General features: G+C 48.2%; 6 protein-coding genes across 6 annotated transcripts; 4 read left to right on the top strand and 2 right to left on the bottom strand.

Annotated features, from left to right (window-relative positions):
- Positions 1–78: 78 nt before the first annotated feature.
- On the top strand, positions 79–1,984 carry HD556DRAFT_168404 (uncharacterized protein). Its single transcript, XM_041309782.1, has one exon. The coding sequence runs from the start codon at positions 130–132 to the stop codon at positions 1,651–1,653; it is 1,524 nt and encodes a 507-aa protein (XP_041163562.1). The 5' UTR covers positions 79–129; the 3' UTR covers positions 1,654–1,984.
- A 401-nt stretch (positions 1,985–2,385) lies between these two features.
- On the bottom strand, positions 2,386–3,604 carry HD556DRAFT_1440088 (mannose-6-phosphate receptor binding domain-containing protein; the record flags this gene model as incomplete). Its single annotated transcript, XM_041306061.1, has 6 exons — positions 2,386–2,758; positions 2,817–2,878; positions 2,934–3,010; positions 3,063–3,202; positions 3,256–3,405; positions 3,462–3,604. The coding sequence occupies 6 exons, from the start codon at positions 3,602–3,604 to the stop codon at positions 2,386–2,388; spliced, it is 945 nt and encodes a 314-aa protein (XP_041163561.1).
- A 201-nt stretch (positions 3,605–3,805) lies between these two features.
- On the top strand, positions 3,806–5,610 carry HD556DRAFT_1232107 (Ndufs2, NADH:ubiquinone oxidoreductase 49 kd subunit; the record flags this gene model as incomplete). Its single annotated transcript, XM_041297484.1, has 10 exons — positions 3,806–4,034; positions 4,091–4,100; positions 4,155–4,233; positions 4,283–4,382; positions 4,438–4,551; positions 4,604–4,995; positions 5,041–5,139; positions 5,193–5,303; positions 5,354–5,442; positions 5,496–5,610. 10 exons carry the CDS (start codon positions 3,806–3,808, stop codon positions 5,608–5,610), a joined length of 1,338 nt encoding a protein of 445 aa, XP_041163560.1.
- A 1,596-nt stretch (positions 5,611–7,206) lies between these two features.
- Positions 7,207–10,306, top strand: HD556DRAFT_1350094 (small-subunit processome). Its single transcript, XM_041302345.1, has 7 exons — positions 7,207–7,675; positions 7,735–7,964; positions 8,019–8,096; positions 8,154–9,554; positions 9,611–9,685; positions 9,740–10,021; positions 10,082–10,306. Exons 1-7 carry the CDS (start codon positions 7,312–7,314, stop codon positions 10,118–10,120), a joined length of 2,469 nt encoding a protein of 822 aa, XP_041163559.1. The 5' UTR covers positions 7,207–7,311; the 3' UTR covers positions 10,121–10,306.
- A 551-nt stretch (positions 10,307–10,857) lies between these two features.
- Positions 10,858–13,206, top strand: HD556DRAFT_1460737 (APC amino acid permease; the record flags this gene model as incomplete). The annotated part of the gene is made up of 13 exons (XM_041308229.1): positions 10,858–10,972; positions 11,040–11,078; positions 11,136–11,184; positions 11,238–11,361; positions 11,415–11,516; positions 11,569–11,605; positions 11,656–11,971; positions 12,023–12,205; positions 12,260–12,302; positions 12,358–12,427; positions 12,477–12,641; positions 12,689–12,903; positions 12,955–13,206. The coding sequence occupies 13 exons, from the start codon at positions 10,858–10,860 to the stop codon at positions 13,138–13,140; spliced, it is 1,644 nt and encodes a 547-aa protein (XP_041163558.1). The 3' UTR covers positions 13,141–13,206.
- Positions 13,207–13,496: 290 nt separating this feature from the next.
- Positions 13,497–18,194, bottom strand: HD556DRAFT_1350082 (uncharacterized protein). The gene is made up of 9 exons (XM_041302344.1): positions 18,073–18,194; positions 17,872–18,019; positions 17,679–17,809; positions 17,421–17,611; positions 17,317–17,367; positions 17,072–17,270; positions 16,874–17,020; positions 15,300–16,822; positions 13,497–15,248 (listed from the first exon to the last, which is right to left on the bottom strand). The coding sequence occupies exons 1-9, from the start codon at positions 18,101–18,103 to the stop codon at positions 13,659–13,661; spliced, it is 4,011 nt and encodes a 1,336-aa protein (XP_041163557.1). The 5' UTR covers positions 18,104–18,194; the 3' UTR covers positions 13,497–13,658.
- Between the last annotated feature and the right edge of the window lie 124 nt (positions 18,195–18,318).

Here is an 18,318-nt window from a genome sequence, read left to right as displayed (position 1 = left end):
GTGTCACAGTCACTACGACAACCACACCTGGCTTCCACAATCACGCATCACATTTGACAGTGTCACAGGCATTACTGTGACATAAATCAGATAACCGCAACCTCATCTACGATTCGACGCACAACTAGTATGCATCAGGCTCTACTTGTCCCCGAAGTTGTCTTACATATCTTCGCGCATGTGAATGAAATCGGGGAACCATCATATGCCGAGAGACCATTGTCTCGACAAACTCTTGCAGCGCTTGCAACTACATGCAAAACCTTCTACGAGCCTGCAATGGATTTTCTTTGGTCTGACATGAATAGGTTACTACCACTGCTGGGCTGTGTAACAAGGTTGCATCCAATGATATACCCTACAACACAGGTTAGTGCGGACGAGTCCACGCGAGATCAATGTCCTTTTTCGTCCATTCGCTCACTGAACATCTCAACACAGCAATCCTGGTCTCGGGGCATCGAGCCACTATCTGAGCTCGAGCGCAGTCAATTTCTCCGTCATTCCTGCCGTGTGCGCACCATGAGCGTGTCATCCGATGATGAATTTCACCTCCTTCGTTCGTTCCCCTACGACACATGCGTGTTTCCAAACCTGCTTTCATTGTCCTGGGTGATTATATTCACAAGATACTTGCGCTTCTTCCTGTCTCCTACGCTGCGTAGTTGTTATATCGCATTAGTTCAACCAGATTTAGCTCGGCATTCTATCGGGACCCGCTGCCCTGCTCTGGAGGGCTTGGATATCGTGACAATGGGGATCGTGGCACAGGCTCCACATCTGTGTGAAACCATCCGCTCATGCAAGGCGCTAGTACGTCTGCAATGTCCCCCGCTGAACTCGGTAGCATGGAAGCACCTCTCCACTATCCCTACCCTTCTTAATGTGTCGATATATCAAGAAAGCTTTTCGGGTTCCCTGTCCAGATTGGACACGCACAATCTCAGTTTTTCAACTTTCCTCAACGTTACAACTCTTCGGTTCTATTTTTCACCAATCACAGACGTCATCGCAGTCATACAACATTCAGAATTCCCCTCGCTAAAAGAATTTGAGTTGGTCGACCACATTTTACCTGGGGCAGAACTTCTACCGCTTTTACGAGCGCTGTCACAGTGCAAAGCATGCAATACCCTTGAAAACATTGCCATTTCCGACGATGATCCAGAAGTTGATGAGCCCTCGGCCGACTCTTTTGCAGTGACTAGGGAGCTTCTTTGTTTCACGCAGTTGCGATCCCTTCGGCTTTATGTTTGTTGCTCCATCAACCCTGATAACGTCTCTCTTTTCGAAGCCATGTCAAGTTGGCCTCAGATCTGCAGTTTGTCGTTGTCCGACCCGCATCGTCGACCACCTCAAGTTACCTTCCGCGGATTTTTCGCAGCGCTCAGTCAATGTCCCCACTTGCATGCCTTGCATGTAGAAATAGATGTCGCGAACATTGATATCAATCCTAAAACCGAGTCATTTCAACACACCTCTTTAGAAAGTATTGGCTATTACTCCTCTCCGGCAGTAAATGCTGAAGCTGTCGCTCGCATCATTTTCACCATGCTCCCTAACGTTCAGCTTGCGGACACTTGGGGCGACGTTAATACGCATCTCAAATCCCTCAGAGCTTCTTCCAGTTTGCAAGGTGCAGACGGTGGCTAACACGAGTGAAGAGGCATAAGAGTGGCAAATAAAGGCGATGGTATCGTTGATTCGGTTGACCGTGGTGAGGACTGTTCATGTAGTTCCGATGATGACCACAGCTTCAGTAAATAGGTTCGTTTCAGTTTGTTCTTGATGCAACTAATTTAGAATCATGTCTCAGATCTCGTTCCCATCGACAATCGATTTTCATCGTACGTATCACAACCTGTAGTCTCAAACACTCCCTTCATGAATCCCGACTTCAAATATCCACTGGCCCTTTGCGGTGCTCGATCATACGACGCAGATCGTCAGAAAAGCCCTGCATAGAGGATAACGTCGTGTCAACTCTCTTGCAATTTGGCCCGAACCCAAGAATCACCAGTGTATTCAAGGCATGGCCGTGCAAAGCGTAGATGATACCACTGTCAGTGCCTCAGAAGTATTTCAGCAATACAACGCCGATGTGTAGCGGTACCCTTCCCTCCTGGAGACCGATATTGGTCGAGGAAGCCTGGGTAATTTTTCCTTCCATCTCTTCAGGAATAGTGATTGTAGACAATTATCGTTCCTACGCGCCGACTATTCCAGAGTTCAAAAGTGATTATGAGTCGACCACTCCTGCATACATGCATGTGAATGATTGGAATGATTGGATCATGTTTGGTGACCACCTGGTGGTGTGCACGAGTGAGTGGTGACCAATAATAAGTTCCATCCTAAAGATACAGCATATAACGTACACATGAGTCACGATCGTATAGTTCCCAAATCATCCACACCCTGCGTGCCATTCGACATATCATTTCTCCGTACATTAGTATCTTGCAGTTCCCGATTATGCTCATCTTCAAGGGGATCAGCAGCCATCATCGCCTGCTCCTCATCCCTTGATGACCATTGGTAGGATGCAGGGTTGATGTCCCTCGTCAATCTTGCCCATCTGTTACCACTTGAGCGAACATTGTCTAACGCGGACTGGAAGAGCTCTATGCAAAAGTCCATGACTTCGAGCAGGTGAATTTTGGAAAGCCGGGCCAATTGATCAAAGCCGCGTTTTCCCAGGACAAACCGGTTGTACAGAGTGCTGAAAACAATGAGAAGCATCAGAAGGATCATCATGCTGAGAAAATTTTATTCAGCCCATCAATAAAATAAATGTTTTCGTCAATATGACGTACGTGATCACCAAGAACACAATTAATCCTGAGATAAGACCCCTTTCACCTGTGGGACAAGCAAACTACACAATAGGAAGCTGTCAATTAGGGAAGATGGATGTGCACACAAGTCCGCACATGTGTTTGCCACTCAACCGTGTATTGGCAGGCTTCGTTGTCGTCTTCCGGAAATTGGGATATCACCACCGGTTTGCCTGGATGAAACTTCAATCACTGCATCCCTCATTAAGAAATATAACAGCCCACCAGCTCCGTAGACAGATGGGTTACAAAGAAATCTGATGGAAGAGCTCCCATATAAGTTGTCTTCCCCAGGGCAGGGTGAACCATTGGAAAGATGCAACATTAGCCCCGTGTCCCTCATTTCCAGGGTCGTATTAACAAGTCTGCATCCTGTCGGTCAACTGTTGAGATGGTGTTAGAACTGCATATTACGTACCCTACGGCAAAGTCGTGGTGGTCTTTCCGCACTAGACCAGCAATGTCAACATTGTTGGGAACTCCAGTGCTCCAGGGCTCGGTGGTCACACGTCGACAGACATTCAGGTAGAAAGAATGTCCACCTAGAGTCTTGAACTCATAATCTTGACTGTCAGAACAGATAGCCTAAACATATGTAATGTCATGATTACACCTGGGGCATACCTAGCCTTCAACGAATTCAGGTTGTAGTAGTTGCCTTCATGGTGCAAAGTGCATGGAGCTTCATCTGCAAGCGCCATAAGGCCAGATCCAAGGAACATGGATATAGCCCACAACAGAGCACTCAGCCCATTGGCGTGAAACATGGTGCAGGTGCCAGCAAGACTAGTCCAGCACCACCATGTGGTTTGCGGGGAGACGTGTGAATATTGTGGAAATGACCCCTCGCATGGGGGTGTCTTATTCAGTTCACCGCACTAGCCGATTTACGCCGCGTTTCGTTGACGAACCTCATCACAATCTCCTTCCTGCGAGAAAGTCACCCTTCGTCTCCATCGACGACGGTTATGGCCAGTACACTCCTGCGGCGGCAACTTGCGCTGCCGAGGCGCTCCCTTTTGCGCTCATTCTCCTCCTCAGTCGCCCGTCGTCAGCCAGAGGTCGTACAACCCGATACCAATGGAACAAACAATTTGTATCAGACTCATACGGTAGAAGACTTACACGGCATGAGCGCGGCAGAAATTTTGAAAGAGACCGGGACAAGAGCAGACGCGAAGTTGCGGCACTTTACTGGTGAGCATTTCTTTTGAATGTTGTTTTGACCGAATCAAATAAACCCACCCGATCAGTGAACTTCGGGTAAGTGTCATTTATAATATTTGCGTTGCGTCCAAAATTTGATTGAATTCTTAGCCCCCAACATCCTGCTGCTCACGGGGTGCTGCGAATGATCTTGGAATTGAATGGAGAGGAAATTCTGCGTGCTGATCCGGTATGCATTTCAGTACAAGTGCCCGAACAGGATTGCTGATTCACTCCAGCATGTTGGTCTCCTCCACCGAGGAACTGAAAAGCTGATCGAGTACAAGACATATGTCCAAGCTCTTCCCTACTTCGATCGGCTCGACTATGTTTCCATGAGTGAGTGAGGTTTATGATAAGAGGCTTGCCCAGTGCTCAAGTGACCCCATTCTAGTGACCAACGAACTATGCTACTCGCTCGCAGTCGAAAAGCTCCTTAATATCGAGGTTCCCGAACGTGCGAAGTGGATTCGTACCATGTTTGGTGAAATCACGCGTATCCTTAGTCGTATGTCACAAACAGAATGCTCTATGAAGCTTGTGCTTAAAGTTGGTTTTAGACTTGATGGCTGTCTTATCCCATGCCATGGACGTTGGTGCTCTTACCCCCTTCTTGTGGGGCTTTGAAGAACGCGAAAAGCTCATGGAGTTCTATGAGCGTGTTTCTGGTGCTCGACTCCACGCCGCCTACGTCCGTCCCGGTGGTGTCGCCTTTGACATCCCGCACGGTCTCCTGGAGGATATACACATATGGGCAACGCAATTCTCTTCTCGTGTCGATGAAATCGAAGAAGTCGTGACCGGTAACAGAATATGGAAGCAACGAACTGTCGGAATTGGTGTAGTAACTGCCAAGGAAGCCCTGGAGTACGGTTTCACGGGTGTCATGCTACGAGGTAGTGGTATCCCTTGGGATTTAAGAAAAGTGCAGCCTTATGACAAATATGATGAGGTATGACTTTCGTGTTTTACAGCCACGTTTACTCACGTGTCACAGGTTGAATTCGATGTCCCGGTCGGAAAGAATGGTGATTGTTACGACCGGTACCTTTGCAGAGTCCAGGAGTTCCGCGAGTCACTGCGCATCATCCACCAGGTTCGTAGGTTCGGTCAATTAATCATTTTAGATTCAACCATTTTCATCTCCAGTGTTTGAACAAAATGCCGACAGGCGTCATCAAGGTAGACGACAACAAACTCGCTCCACCACCCCGTGCTTCGATGAAAGAAAGTATGGAGGCACTGATTCATCACTTCAAGGTAACTTCTTCTACACAACTACATCCGACTGCTGCTGATCATTTTCATAGCTTTTCAGCGAAGGCTACTCAGTACCACCAGGTGAGACTTACAACGCCATTGAGGCTCCTAAGGGAGAGATGGCTGTTTACCTGGTCTCGTGCGTAACATTTTAACGCTCTGTTTAAAAATCATTAATTGAGCGACATTCAGGGACGGTACCAATCGCCCATACCGATGCAAAATTCGTGCTCCCGGCTTTGCCCATCTCGCAGGTTCAGACTTCATGATGAGACGTATGTTATTCACACCTGATTCAAAACATTGACTGAGATACGATTTGTTTTCTAGATGTGAGAACAAATATGATCCTACCATTGAACCACTAACTGTTCCTCCTTCTATAGCACATGCTTGCTGACGCTGTCGCCATCATCGGTACTATGGTATGTACCCCGTGGTTTTGTTATTCCCGTCGCTTATCGCTGTTGCCGAACAGGACCTTGTGTTTGGGTGCGTTTCTGATCTTTCGTTCTACACGATGTACGCTAACGTATATCCATTTAGTGAGGTGGACCGATAGACACTGCCTGCCAATGTATACCACGGTTCTTTTAATATACAGTGATATCATGCGCTTGAACTGATGATTACCTCGGGTTATCGAAACAATTTGCGTGACCCTCGGTTTTCAAAAACGCACTTAATGTGCACTCACAAACTTGTCTCGCAATCTCAAGATGGCCTTCACTTTTGCCGTTCGGTACTCAACGCAAGCTTTTGACACGGTCCACGTACTTGCTGTTTGCTCAGATAAAGAAAATACAAAGTGGTAGCGGTTGGAACAAGCTATCTCAATTGACTTCTCGAAATCGCGTACATTTTCTAATCACATAGTACATTGATAAAAGCTAGACATGTCGGGCCCGTGACTTGATATCGAGGAAATTCAGACACAACGGCAACAGACCTGCCAGTGCGTCGTTTCGAACCATATAGCGCTGAAAATCGAGAGTTATCTGCAAGAGCTGTGCGAGTGTCAGGATCTTCCAAGTGAGCCGTTTCGGATCCAGGCCTCGGGTTTTCGCAACGATGAATTCTGCATGACAAGAAAGGAAGCGGCGGACCCAATTCTTGCCAGAGTAAACTTTCACCATCTCCAGTATTTGAGCAATGAGCACGGAGTTTTCGAGGATGTAGAGGGGTTGCTGAATCCGAGTTACGGTGGCACCAGTCCACTAGTACTTTTTCTTGGGATTCATTGAGGAACGAGCGTCGAGTATGGTGTTTGCCTGCCACGCGATCTCGCACAGTCTGTGGGGGCACCTGAAGGAAAATTGAGTTGTGGAGGAAATGCTTACATTGTGAGCTATGGCACCACTGCGAAAGCTGCCATGAACACCAGTCAAGATATCATGGATGGCAGCTTGAATGCGAGCCTCTTTGGTGGGATTTTGGGGACCTTTCCGCTTCCCACCGACTCGAGTGGGCGCCATCCGTGCGGCGAGTAGACGCGTCGAGACGCGCTGTTGAAACTCTGCTGCGGCAGCGGACGGCAGGTGACAATGGAAATGACAAAAGCCTTTGTCACAACCAAACAGAACGATGGGAATCTCGGCGATTTGCTGAAGATCTCCAGGAGAGGACTATAAGAGGAAACCGTTTAGAGACCGAGAATTAGCCAAGTAGCGCGTCTGACCTTGCTTCGGCGTTCTAGTCGTCTGTACACCTCTTAGTGCGAGCGCCTAATTTAGAAACGTTTATCACCAACCTTGCTCAGGCTCGCCATATGTTACGCCGGTGGCCTAGGTTGCTTTGCTGGTGTCCTGTCGTTGAAAGGGTATACGGATCATCGGAAAGATGCTATGTAAGGCGCGCTACTAGTACAACTAACGCCTTCCTAAACGGGATAATATCATAAGCTCCCATCCGAACTCAGAAACTGGTCGAAAAAGTCTGATTGGCAGCAGGCACTGCGCTCGGTCTCTCACATATTCGACGCATCACAACAGATATCGATCCTGGAGGCATGGAACAAGATCTAAGAGTAAGATTAATAGGAGAAAACGAAGATGACGAACGAATGGACAGTGGGGATGATGAAGAGATTGAGAGTGATGATGCGTTTGATGAGAGTGACGAGGAAAAGTATGGTCTTTATTTTCCCAGTAATGACCATGACGATGAAGAAGGCGCCGTATCAACATCAGAGGACGAAGCTTCGCCAGAAGCTCTCGAAGAACTTCAAGACTTTGTATCAAAATTGGACCATGCAGACGACAAAAAACGCAAATCGAACGATGTCTCTACACAGTCCGCTTCGAAAAAACGCCGCTTAATGCAGGAGCGCACTGAGGCTGGGGATGAGGGAGAATTTGGCGTCTCTGTTCGCGGTGAGTCCCACCCCAACGTTCCTATGCGACTTTGTGTTAAGCATGATGCGCACACGCAGGCTCTACAGCACTGAAACTAGACGACCTCCTTGCCCCGCTTGCATCTTCGAGCGCACTCACAACGCTCAAAAAATCGATCAAGGTTCTCACTTCTACATCAACCAAAACCAAAACTTTGTTGGCGCCGCTTCCTCAGCGAGCTCAAGAGCGTCTCGATCGCGAAGCCGCTTATGAGCAAACCAAGGAGGAAGTGGACAAATGGAGCGCTACGATGAAGCGCATCAAACAGGCAATGATTTATTCAGTTCATCGTGTCTATTTCGTTACTAACTCGCGATTGTAGGCAGAACATCTGAGCTTTCCGTTGCAGGCACAGCCAGAAGGTCGCGTCTCCAACTTGGAGCTTGCAGCAAAATTCAAGGTTAGTCCGACTTCTACTTCTTCAATTCACCTCAGTTGACTACTACATTATTGCCAGCCCTCGAATGAGCTCGAGTCGGCCGTTGACAATCTCTTAAAATCGGCTCAACTTCGCGATCAGGACATCGCCGGAACTGAAGCTCTGAAGATGGCCCATCTATCGGTCGAAGAGGTCGCAGCGCGGCGCGCAGAACTGCGCATGATGCGCGAACTTGCATTCCGGGCCGATAAGAAGGCGAAGCGAATAGCGAAAATTAAGAGCAAAGCGTACCGCCGCATTCGAAAGAAACAGAGGGAGCGGTTGGGTGGTGAAGAAGGAGATGCGGATGTGGATGTTGAGGATGCAGAAGCACAATTGAAAGCTGAGGTGGAGAGGGCAAGGGAGAGGGCAACTTTGAGACACAAGACCACTGGGAAGTGGGCAAAAGCCATGCAGGGACGCGAGGAGCTTGATGTGGATCAACGGCAGGCCATCGGAGAAATGCTGGAGCGTGGAGAGAAACTTCGCCGTCGCATACAAGGCGAGATGAGCGGTGACGAGTCTGAGGAAAACGAGAGCGACGACGAAGAACAAGACGTAGAGACCATCAAGCAAAGTGCATTCGAAGAGCTGGCCATGCTCAATGCTTCCGACGTTCTATCTGCAGACATCAAAAGTAAGAGTGTCTTCAATATGAAGTTCATGCGCGATGCCGCAGAAAGGCAAACCCGAGAAGCGGACGCGGCTGCGGATGACTTCTTGAAAGAGATGGGAGGAGTGGAGCAAGAAAGTGACGACGACGCTTGCGGTGACAGAACAGTGACAGAAGGCCCGTCAGTTCAGCGCGTGGGCGGGCGCGTGGTATACCATCCTGGCACAATTCCTTATACTAAACCAGTCGACTCGCACGCATCGGAGACCTCTAGTGTCACCCTCCAATCCGCCGACCTGGTGCAAGACAGTCCCAAAAGTTTGAACTCTATTTCTAGCCCAATAATCTCTTCTCCGACGCAGGAAAGCAATCCTTGGCTCGTCACATCATCGTCTTCAGGCCCATCCCGCAAGAGAAGCGAAGTTCTTGTGCAAAAGGGCTCTGACGCCCTTGCGAAGTCCACCAACAAACTTAAGAAGCGAATTGCCAAGGGAGGGGAAGAGAAAGAACGTATTCAGGATGATGCAGTGTTGGAGATCGATGCCGACAATGTTCTCACCGCTCTTGAGCCAGCCTCCACACCGGCTGTCATAAACACCAAGCATAAGCTAAAGGGAAAGGGAAAGGGAAAAGAGAAACCGAAGAATGACAGTGTCGTTGTGCGGATATCACCTGCCGATGCTGATGACTCTGATGGACATAGCGAGGTGGACGAACAGGAGCGTACTCTCGAGAGGAAGCGCAAAGGAGGCAAAGGCAAAGGAGTGACTGCATTCAAGCAACGAGAATTGGTCTCCCTTGCTTTTGCCGGCGATAACGTCGTTCAGGTATGAAAGCTGTTCGTTCTTCAGTTGGGTTCGCGCGGGTTACTGATATGTTCCAGGCATTCGAGGACCTCAAGCAGTCAGAGATCGAAGCAGACGCACCACGAGAAGTTGATACAACTCTCCCTGGTTGGGTAAGCTGAACGTGATCTTTTTAATTCGCCGAGCTCAACGCACGTTATATATAGGGCTCTTGGGGAGGTACAGGTACCAAGAAGTTTCCACCAAGACCAAATTTGATCAAAAAAATCGCTGGCGTCGAACCTTCGTCTCGAGCCGACTACAAAAAAGCACATGTCATCATCTCTGAGAAGCGGGACAAAAAAGCAGCCAAGTACCTCGTCAAGGAGTTGCCGTATCCGTATACCAGTCATGCCCAGTACGCCCGCAGTATGGACATACCTGTAGGTGCAGAGTGGAATACTAGAGTGGGGTTCCAGAGAGGAACTCTCCCTCGTGTTGTGAAGAAGGCGAGTCACTTTGACCCTATTCTTATATCCGGCTGGGTTGCTTATTTCTTGTTCTTTTAGATGGGTACTGTCATTGAACCCCTAGTAAAAGCATCTTAATGGCGATCTGTCGTTGATCGATGCAGTTTCTCAGTTGACAAGGAAATTGACCACAATGTGAATGTGTATCATGTAGTGCCTGTGAAACAGATGGAACGTGACTTCATAGCATTTGTTCCACCACTTGTAAGTTGCGACAGTAGTAATGTCAACTACGATCTTGAAGGTCCAGAACCTATCTCGCTTGATAACATCAATGCTGAGTTCGCTCGACTAGAAGGCAAAATTCGTAATCAGAAAGGTTAACGATGCATGGAGAATTTGTCTTGGACTGGACGGAAGTATTAGAGGGGACTGTCCACGTGTTGAAACGTTGACGAGCCGGCGGCAGTCCCCGGGACGGAACCGCAACGACTACTACTAGTAAGGACTTGGACCCGCTATCTAATACGTGTACGTATCACATCAGTGTAGCACGCTTCAGGTGCCATCCCAATTTTCCTTGGTTCCACTGGCAGAATATGGTTCTTCCAGCAGAACTCCCTCAAAGTACTAGTTCTGTCTACTAGTAGTTATCGAACTTATTTATATCTTGACACTGGACCGTGCGCTGACCAGTGATATATCATGTAAATGATGTACTAATTCATGATTCCGAATAGGGCGAGTGCCACTGGGATCACGCAAGACGTCAAGCAACTTTTTGAAGCTCCAACTAGTTCGGCACTCAATTTCGCAACAAGAAGACCTTCCTTTGACTCGTATTCAACAGGACATACAAGCTATCGGCTCGCCTGATGGATGGTCTTTCAGAGACGGAGCCTCTCCTGCGACCAGCGCAGGTCCAGCGGAAGGCGACCGACGATATCCCGGTGGAAGGGTATTTGTCTGTGCAAGACGACACTACACGTAGTAGGTGCTCGGGACTCATACATTGGACATCATCTTACTCACATCTCCGGTTTCTTCTGTGATACAGACGCATTTGATAATGTGCCTGATGCAAAGAAGCAGATCGGTAGGCATTAATGTCGCTTGTGTCGCCGGGGTATGAAGCTAACCCAACGTGCTTCAGGACTCGCTAGTGCAGTAATGCTTATATTCAACAGAGTGATTGGAACTGGGTTTGTCACAATGAAAGCATCCTTCGTGAGGGAGGGCTAATGTTCATGTCCAGCGCTTTTGCAGCGCCTAGCGTTATCTTGCGGTCATCAGGGAGTGTAGGAATGACTTTCGTTATGTGGATAATCGGTACACTTGTCGCATGCGCAGGTACTGCTGTTTTTGTAGAGTTTGGAACGGTCAGGGACTCGGATTGTCAGTTGCTATCCCTTCTCATTTCGTCGTGTTCTAGGGACTGCCGAAGAGTGGTGGGGAGAAGACCTACATGGAATTCATTTATCGCCGACCGAGGTTCTTGGCTACTTGCTTCTACGCGATATACGGGTTACTCATAGTAAGTCCTTATTCGTCCCGCGAATGCATTGATCATTATCATCATCCGTAAGGGTTGGTTGGCGGTAAATAGCGTTGTTTTCGGGGAATGTAAATTTCACTCCTTCTGTTACCAGACGACTCCTAACTGGTTCCCCTAGACACCTTAAATGCCCTCGCAATCCAGCCTACCACTGTTAATGTTCGAGTAGCCGGCTTTCTGTGCTCGACATTCTGTCTCATCGTACACGGTGCATTCTTAGACTATGGGCTGAAACTACAGGATGCACTGGGTTTCTTCAAATTATTTGTATTACTCATTATCGCTGTTGCTGGGCTCTTCAGCCTCGTCGGTGTCCCTGGATTCGCCGTACGTGGTGAATACGATATTCCACATAATTTCACGTGGTCGTCTTTTTGGGAGGGAAGTGGCATTAGCCTGAATGCATTCATCACTGGAATGTATAATGTTATCTGGTAGGTTCATCTGGTCGTGCACCCGCGGGCCGGTTGCTAACTTCTTCACAGGGCTTACAGCGGATACTCTAATGCCAACTATGCCTTATCTGAAGTGCAAGATCCTGTCCGTACTATCAGGCGCGCTGCACCCCTTGCCTTGATTCTTGTCGCGGTCGCGTTTTTGTCTGTGAATGTTGCGTACTTTGCTGTTGTATCCAAGCAAGACATATTGGAAGGTGGCACCATGGCGGCGTATGGCTCATTTATCACGAAAACATACATTCACGCTGATGTAAACTTTTTCAGAGCCCTATTTTTCAGGAACATATTCGGTCCTGCTACAGAACGGGTAAGTAATGGCAACTATGCTAGTCAGCGTATTTTCTTATGTAGCTTAAACCCAGATTTTGAGTGCTGTCATTGCACTGTCAGTACTAGGAAACCTTATGAGCATCCTGTTCTCGCAAGGCAGAGGTTATTTCACTTCACTTGTACACGAGGATATGCGCTTACCATGGCACAGTTGTCCAAGAGTTAGGTAGAGAGGGTGTTCTACCATTCTCATCTTTCTTCGCCAGCAACAAACCTTTCGGTGCACCCCTTGCTGGGCTTTTTACTCAATGGCTCGTTTCTATGATCATCATGATTGCTGCTCCTCCTGGAGATGCCTATCTCTTTGTCGTAAATTGTTCGTACCTCATGACTTGATCTTGGACCTATCTAACCACAATTTAGTCTCATTATACCCCGTGACGATGTTTAATCTGCTGATATCGGGCGGTCTTCTCCTTCTGTACACCCCCGCATTCAAATCTTACGAGTGGTGTCCTCCGTTCCGAGCGTGGAAGTCCGTCGTTGTATTCTTTTTCGTATCCCATGTCGTTCTTGCTATTTTACCCATGATCCCGCCGACTGCAGGATCCGAAACTTATGAACATCTCCCATATTGGGTACGTTTGCCGCTATCTTTTTGTATGCGTAACTGATGGTTTGTCATGCAGTCCCACGTCGTTATAGCGGTGGCAGTTGGTCTACTTGGTATTATATATTGGTTTGTTTGCTTCTACTGGTTACCCAAGAAGCGTGGATACCGTATCGTGCAGGAGACTGTCTTACAGGATGATGGGGTCCCGCGGAATGTTCTTCGGAAAATACCAAATAGATCAGATGACGAAGGACGTGCTTAAATGTAGATGCCCTTTCAACTTTACAGTTATTTTCATATCGTTAGACCAGATTCCTTTTCTTTCCCGTCTTGCCGCTTCTAGATTTATTTCCTTGTGGAACTTAAGCTTCACAAACAACAGGGTCCAACCTTTTACGATACTGTTCGGGCGGAACAAGGGCGCAATACCCCTGAAGGACTCGGGAGTTCGTTGCTTCCGATCTTTGGCTCGCGACTATCGCACATTTCTTGATATATTGTACAGTTTCGAAGTTGTACGAGGCCACAATCACAACAACTGTTTGCTGTGCACAAACCAGCCACTGGTATCATGGATATTCAAGGGTGTTTCGCCCGACCAACGCATCGTAATAAGCGCGGCCCTTTTGTTTGTCCAGCTCCACAAGTAATTAGAAGCGGTGATACGAAAAACAATAAAATCCGGACCATCGATATGAAAGTAGCTGTAAGTACATCACGAGCTTCTAGATACCATCACATATGGCTATATACGTACAAGCATAGGTATCTGGGCATGTGCTAGACAAGCTGTGGGATATCAGGAAAACGTATAATTACTATTCCACCGTTTGCCAGCCCAAGGACCATGCAATTGCCGAACGATGCCTGGGATCTCACAGGCGACATCGTTGGAAGCATCGTAAGGGCCGTACCAGTCCTCGAATCTACTACCCACTTTCGCTCCAGAGACAATGGCCCGACGATAGAATGATTGCTGGGATCGTCGGCCGGCGTAGCAATTAAATGCACTCCTGTCGTTGCATCCCATGCGAAGACGGCACCCTCGCGGTCTGCCGCCAAGATCCTAACATTATCTGCGGGTAGAGCAACGGAATGTACTGGTTGCTCGAGGTTCAGTGGACCCAGCAAACATTGGCCTGTTATGGGATCCCAGACCCGCACAGTACGATCGAGCGACCCCGAAACAATACGCTGGCCATCTTGCGAGAATGCGAGGTGCGAAACGAGACCCTTGTGCTTCCGAGTCACACCCATGCTTCCAACTGACTCGATATCCCAGATGCGGATGGTAGCATCTTTCGCGCCTGTTACCAGACGGAGACGCCCGTACTGCTTCCCAAATGCTACGCAACGCACAGGCATTTTGTGCCGGCGAACGAGGTGGCTTAACTCTTCCCCTGTCTCCAGACTCCAGAGGCGTACGGTGGTATCTTTTGACGCGGATGCGATGAGTCGCCCGTCAGGAGAGACGGCGACAGAGAACACGGTGCTGCGATGTCCGCGCAGCTTGATTGGCATGGACGCCTCCTCAGACCGAATATCCCATACACAGACATGTTTGTCATCTGTGCCTGATACTACCCTCGTGCTATCAAGAGTAAAGGCTATAGAGTATACGCTCCCAGAATGACCGTGAAGGGGTCCCAATACCATTCTCCCTGATGCTGCATCCCAAATTCGAATAGCACCATCACGCGAGCCCGAAGCATAGCGCATACCATCGGGCGAGAATGCAAGACATAGGATCGTCTTCGTGTGCGTCGCCGGGGGGTCCAGAATAATTGATGCTGTCTGAACATTCCACATGATGATAGTGCAATTTTGTCCGCCTGAGATCAAACGGGTTCCATCAGGGGAGAATGCAAGAGCATATATTGCTCCCTGATCACGTTTTAGTGGCTGACCTATCGTTTGCCCAGAGAAGGTGTCCCAGAGGACTATTGAACCACTGAATAAACATGACGCAGCTAGCTGACCACCAGGCGCGAAGACCGTCATCGCTATATCACCCTTCGGCCCTTGGATCAGCAGCTCTCCTGATATAACGTCCCACACATGGCACCAGCGGGCGACCGTTGAGATCAACTGGGACCCATCAGACGATAGTGAGAGTGATGTAACTTCTCCACCTGGTCTGGGAATGTCCATGAGCAAAGGCGACCATTCATCACGAAAGCCTCCAACTACGACTGGTATTGATATTTCATCCTTGAATAATTGATATAGGACAGAGTTGGTTGGAGAAAACGGCAATGCACTGCTGTATACGAGAAGTGGGTGCTGTTCAATGACGGGGGTGAAGGCTTGGCAAAAGCGCACTGCATCCGCTAGAAGGTCGCAAAGTTCTTGATGGCGACCTTGAATTGACTGTAGGCTTGCTTTCAGCAACGAGATAAATAGGATGGAACTTTGACTCACTCGGCTCCAATCTTCTAGTCGCATGAGTAACTTAATTGTATGTCTAGCCTTCTTCAACAAACTCATTGTTTCGATCCAGTGAAGCAGATGCTTCACGAGAAGATCATATACCACAATAGAGAGCGATTCCTCGGTTCCCTCTAACTTGCAGACGTGATCGATCCAGAAGATGCAGGAGTAGGTAACATCCTCTGGTAAGATCTTAACATCGACACCACTCCTCGTGAGGGTCAAGTCGCACATATTTCGTTTCAAATTTGCGCGAAGGGAGCTGATGCACTGGAGGGCAAGTCTCTGATGGGATAGATGTATATCAATGAACCATTCATCCCTTTTGCAGCGAGTTCGATCTGTTAGAAAATCCTCGAACGAGGGATGAATAACATGAATCGGCTCGTTGGTCGATCCTCGGAAAACACAACCAAGATGCTGAATAGTATGAAGACTTGGTCGCATTCTTGAGACTGAAGCAACCTCGTTGAGACGGTCGATAGTCGATGCCGTCAAAGGATTTTTGGCAGCTATCACAACGCCGAGAATGTCGCGGAAGTCGGCAGAAAACGCTGGATCTTCCCATCTCCCAGCGGATTCTAGGGCGGTGGTGTACATAAGGTCAAGGGCTGACTCGTAGTTCGAGCAAACATCAGTACGAAGCAGGTCCGCTAACCTGTCTTCTAGATCTTGACCATTTTCCACATAGCGACAGGCGGTATACGCCCATATAAAGAGTCCGTGCGCTCGAGCTGCCAGAGCATCAATTACGTCATGCCCAGGCCATTCCTGTGGGAGTGACAGATATTTGTTTTTAGAACGGATGTTTTGCAGACGATCGGATAGGTACAAGTGGATATCCTTATCATTTGCAGGAGAGTTGATGTCGATTGGAGTGCCACAGATATTCTTCTGTGCTTCCAATGCTTGCTGAATATCCAGCTCTGTCCGGCTTGTGACAACGATGCGTAATGTCGGCGGTAATTTTACGCTCTCCAGCGCTAGGATACTGAGAAGGTCTTCCCGGTCCCCGACGTGTCCGCACTCATCCAATGCATCGATAACAACGATCACAGGACCTTCTTGGCTCCAAACCGCCAATTCGGATTCGGACAGCGGTTGCACCAGTAGTTTGTGAAACTGCTGTCGTAGGGGTGATTGTCTGATGCTTGGAGTGCCTTTTATCACAGTCGAGATGGATGCTCCCAGTCGAGGGTCAAATTCGCCAAGCTGGAAGGCAAGAGTTCGTACAACGGCTGCTGGATCATTCCTTGCGGCCATGCGGCGGTCGAAAAATACAAACGCGCCGAGACGACCCAGATCTCGTGTAATGTTGGCAATCGTTGTAGCAACGGTGCTCTTTCCAGAGCCAGCAGGGCCGTGGAGCCAAAGCACATTCTGATTGCTGGAAGGATTCATTGCCCAAGACAATACACTGAAGAGCAAGTCGCTGCGAGTTTGGGGCAAGCAAGTTGGTCGGGATGGGTCATCCATATCTACCGGATGAAGCTTGGCAAGAGTTTGTGTTTGAGCTAGATACCAATGAGCGCTTGAAGCCCTGAGAATGTAACATGCATACAGACCTATCGACTGCACATCTTCGTACATGCGGTGAGCAATGAGAGCGATCTGGACCCCAACTCCGGTGTTGAGAGATGCCTTCAGCATCGTGAATGTCCGCGTAAAGCGTCGAATTTGCTCGCCTGCCCATTGTTGATTGAGCGCACGTCCTAAAATTCTGAATGAGAATAAGAGACAGGTTTAAGATAAAACACACGCACCACAAAATCCGTGGCCAGAGTACTCCTGAATGAATAGCATACATTCTATGGTTTGGGACATGATCTTCTTGATAGTCTCTTCCTGAGATGCCAGTCTACTCGGAAAACTTTTTATATCATCAACAAAGGTATACACGTCCTCCATCATCTCCGTCAGCTCTCCGATGCTTTTGTCCCGGTCCAGTTGGTCTCTGGCAATCTATACCATTCATCAGAACCTCAGAGTCTCGTGTGTTGATGCTCACCGTGTAAAGTGATGATACAACCTGCCATGCCAAATTCACAAATGGATGTATCTGCATTTTTCAAATATTAGCTTGTCATGCTGAGTGGGCCTAAAGCCACTGACCTGCGATGCTACGCCCACAATCTGGATAAACGTATCTAGCTGCGAAATGAGTACAGAAAACGATTTCCCCACTGATATAGGCTCTGATATAGGCTCTTCAGGTCTGTATAGACGGACTAAGATGTAGCCTCGTTGTGAGGCGTCATAGTGTAGTACGTCGTCCGAAGGGAAATTCAGCCGAATTTCCTGTGCTAATGATATGTGCAAGAGCGTTGTGTTGACGTCACGACGCTGTCGATTTAAAAAAAGACCACTTACACACTGCGACAACAGGTTGCCTAAGTATTGTGGCCACATCTAATCCGACTTTGGCGAGAGAACGGGAGCCAGGTTTGAAAATCGAATTGTGTTTGCTTTTGATCTCAAGTTGTGCTTCCATGTCTACGGGTCTAACAGCGTACGTAGTACTTGTCAACCGTTTCTCTTCATGTATGAACTACTGAACACTCACAACATGAAGCGTTTGTTCCATACAGCCCTGCCATCAAGTTCTCTAGCCACTTCATTGGTCTTCAGCGGTGGATGCCCTTCTACGAGGATTTTGACATAATATACAGATGATTTGGTGGAATCTTTCTTCGGGATCAAGGCTTCGATGACTGTATATCATATTTGGAATTGTGGGGTTTACCAAGATGTACTGAAGACCCACTGTCTGCTTTGTAGTACGTCCTGCTGTCCATAAAGATGCCGCTGGTGAGAGTGAGAGTTTTAAAGACAGCCCAGTGGCTGGCCAACCCGTTTAGACTGAGTTTACATAAATAATAGCTGATGAAGTATATACGGGGTGTTTCAAGTTAGTGCTTATGGAATAGCTATAAGCGAAATTTGAAATGAGGACTATTTCTCGTGATCTGCTGACTCCACACGTAAATGATGAATCGATGGACCTTGATGA

Source organism: Suillus plorans, assembly GCF_016647745.1.
Source record: "Suillus plorans strain S12 chromosome Unknown HD556scaffold_12, whole genome shotgun sequence".
Lineage (NCBI taxonomy): Eukaryota > Fungi > Basidiomycota > Agaricomycetes > Boletales > Suillaceae > Suillus > Suillus plorans.
Note: the sequence above shows the minus strand (reverse complement) of the source record. Positions and strands in the feature narration are given on the sequence as shown.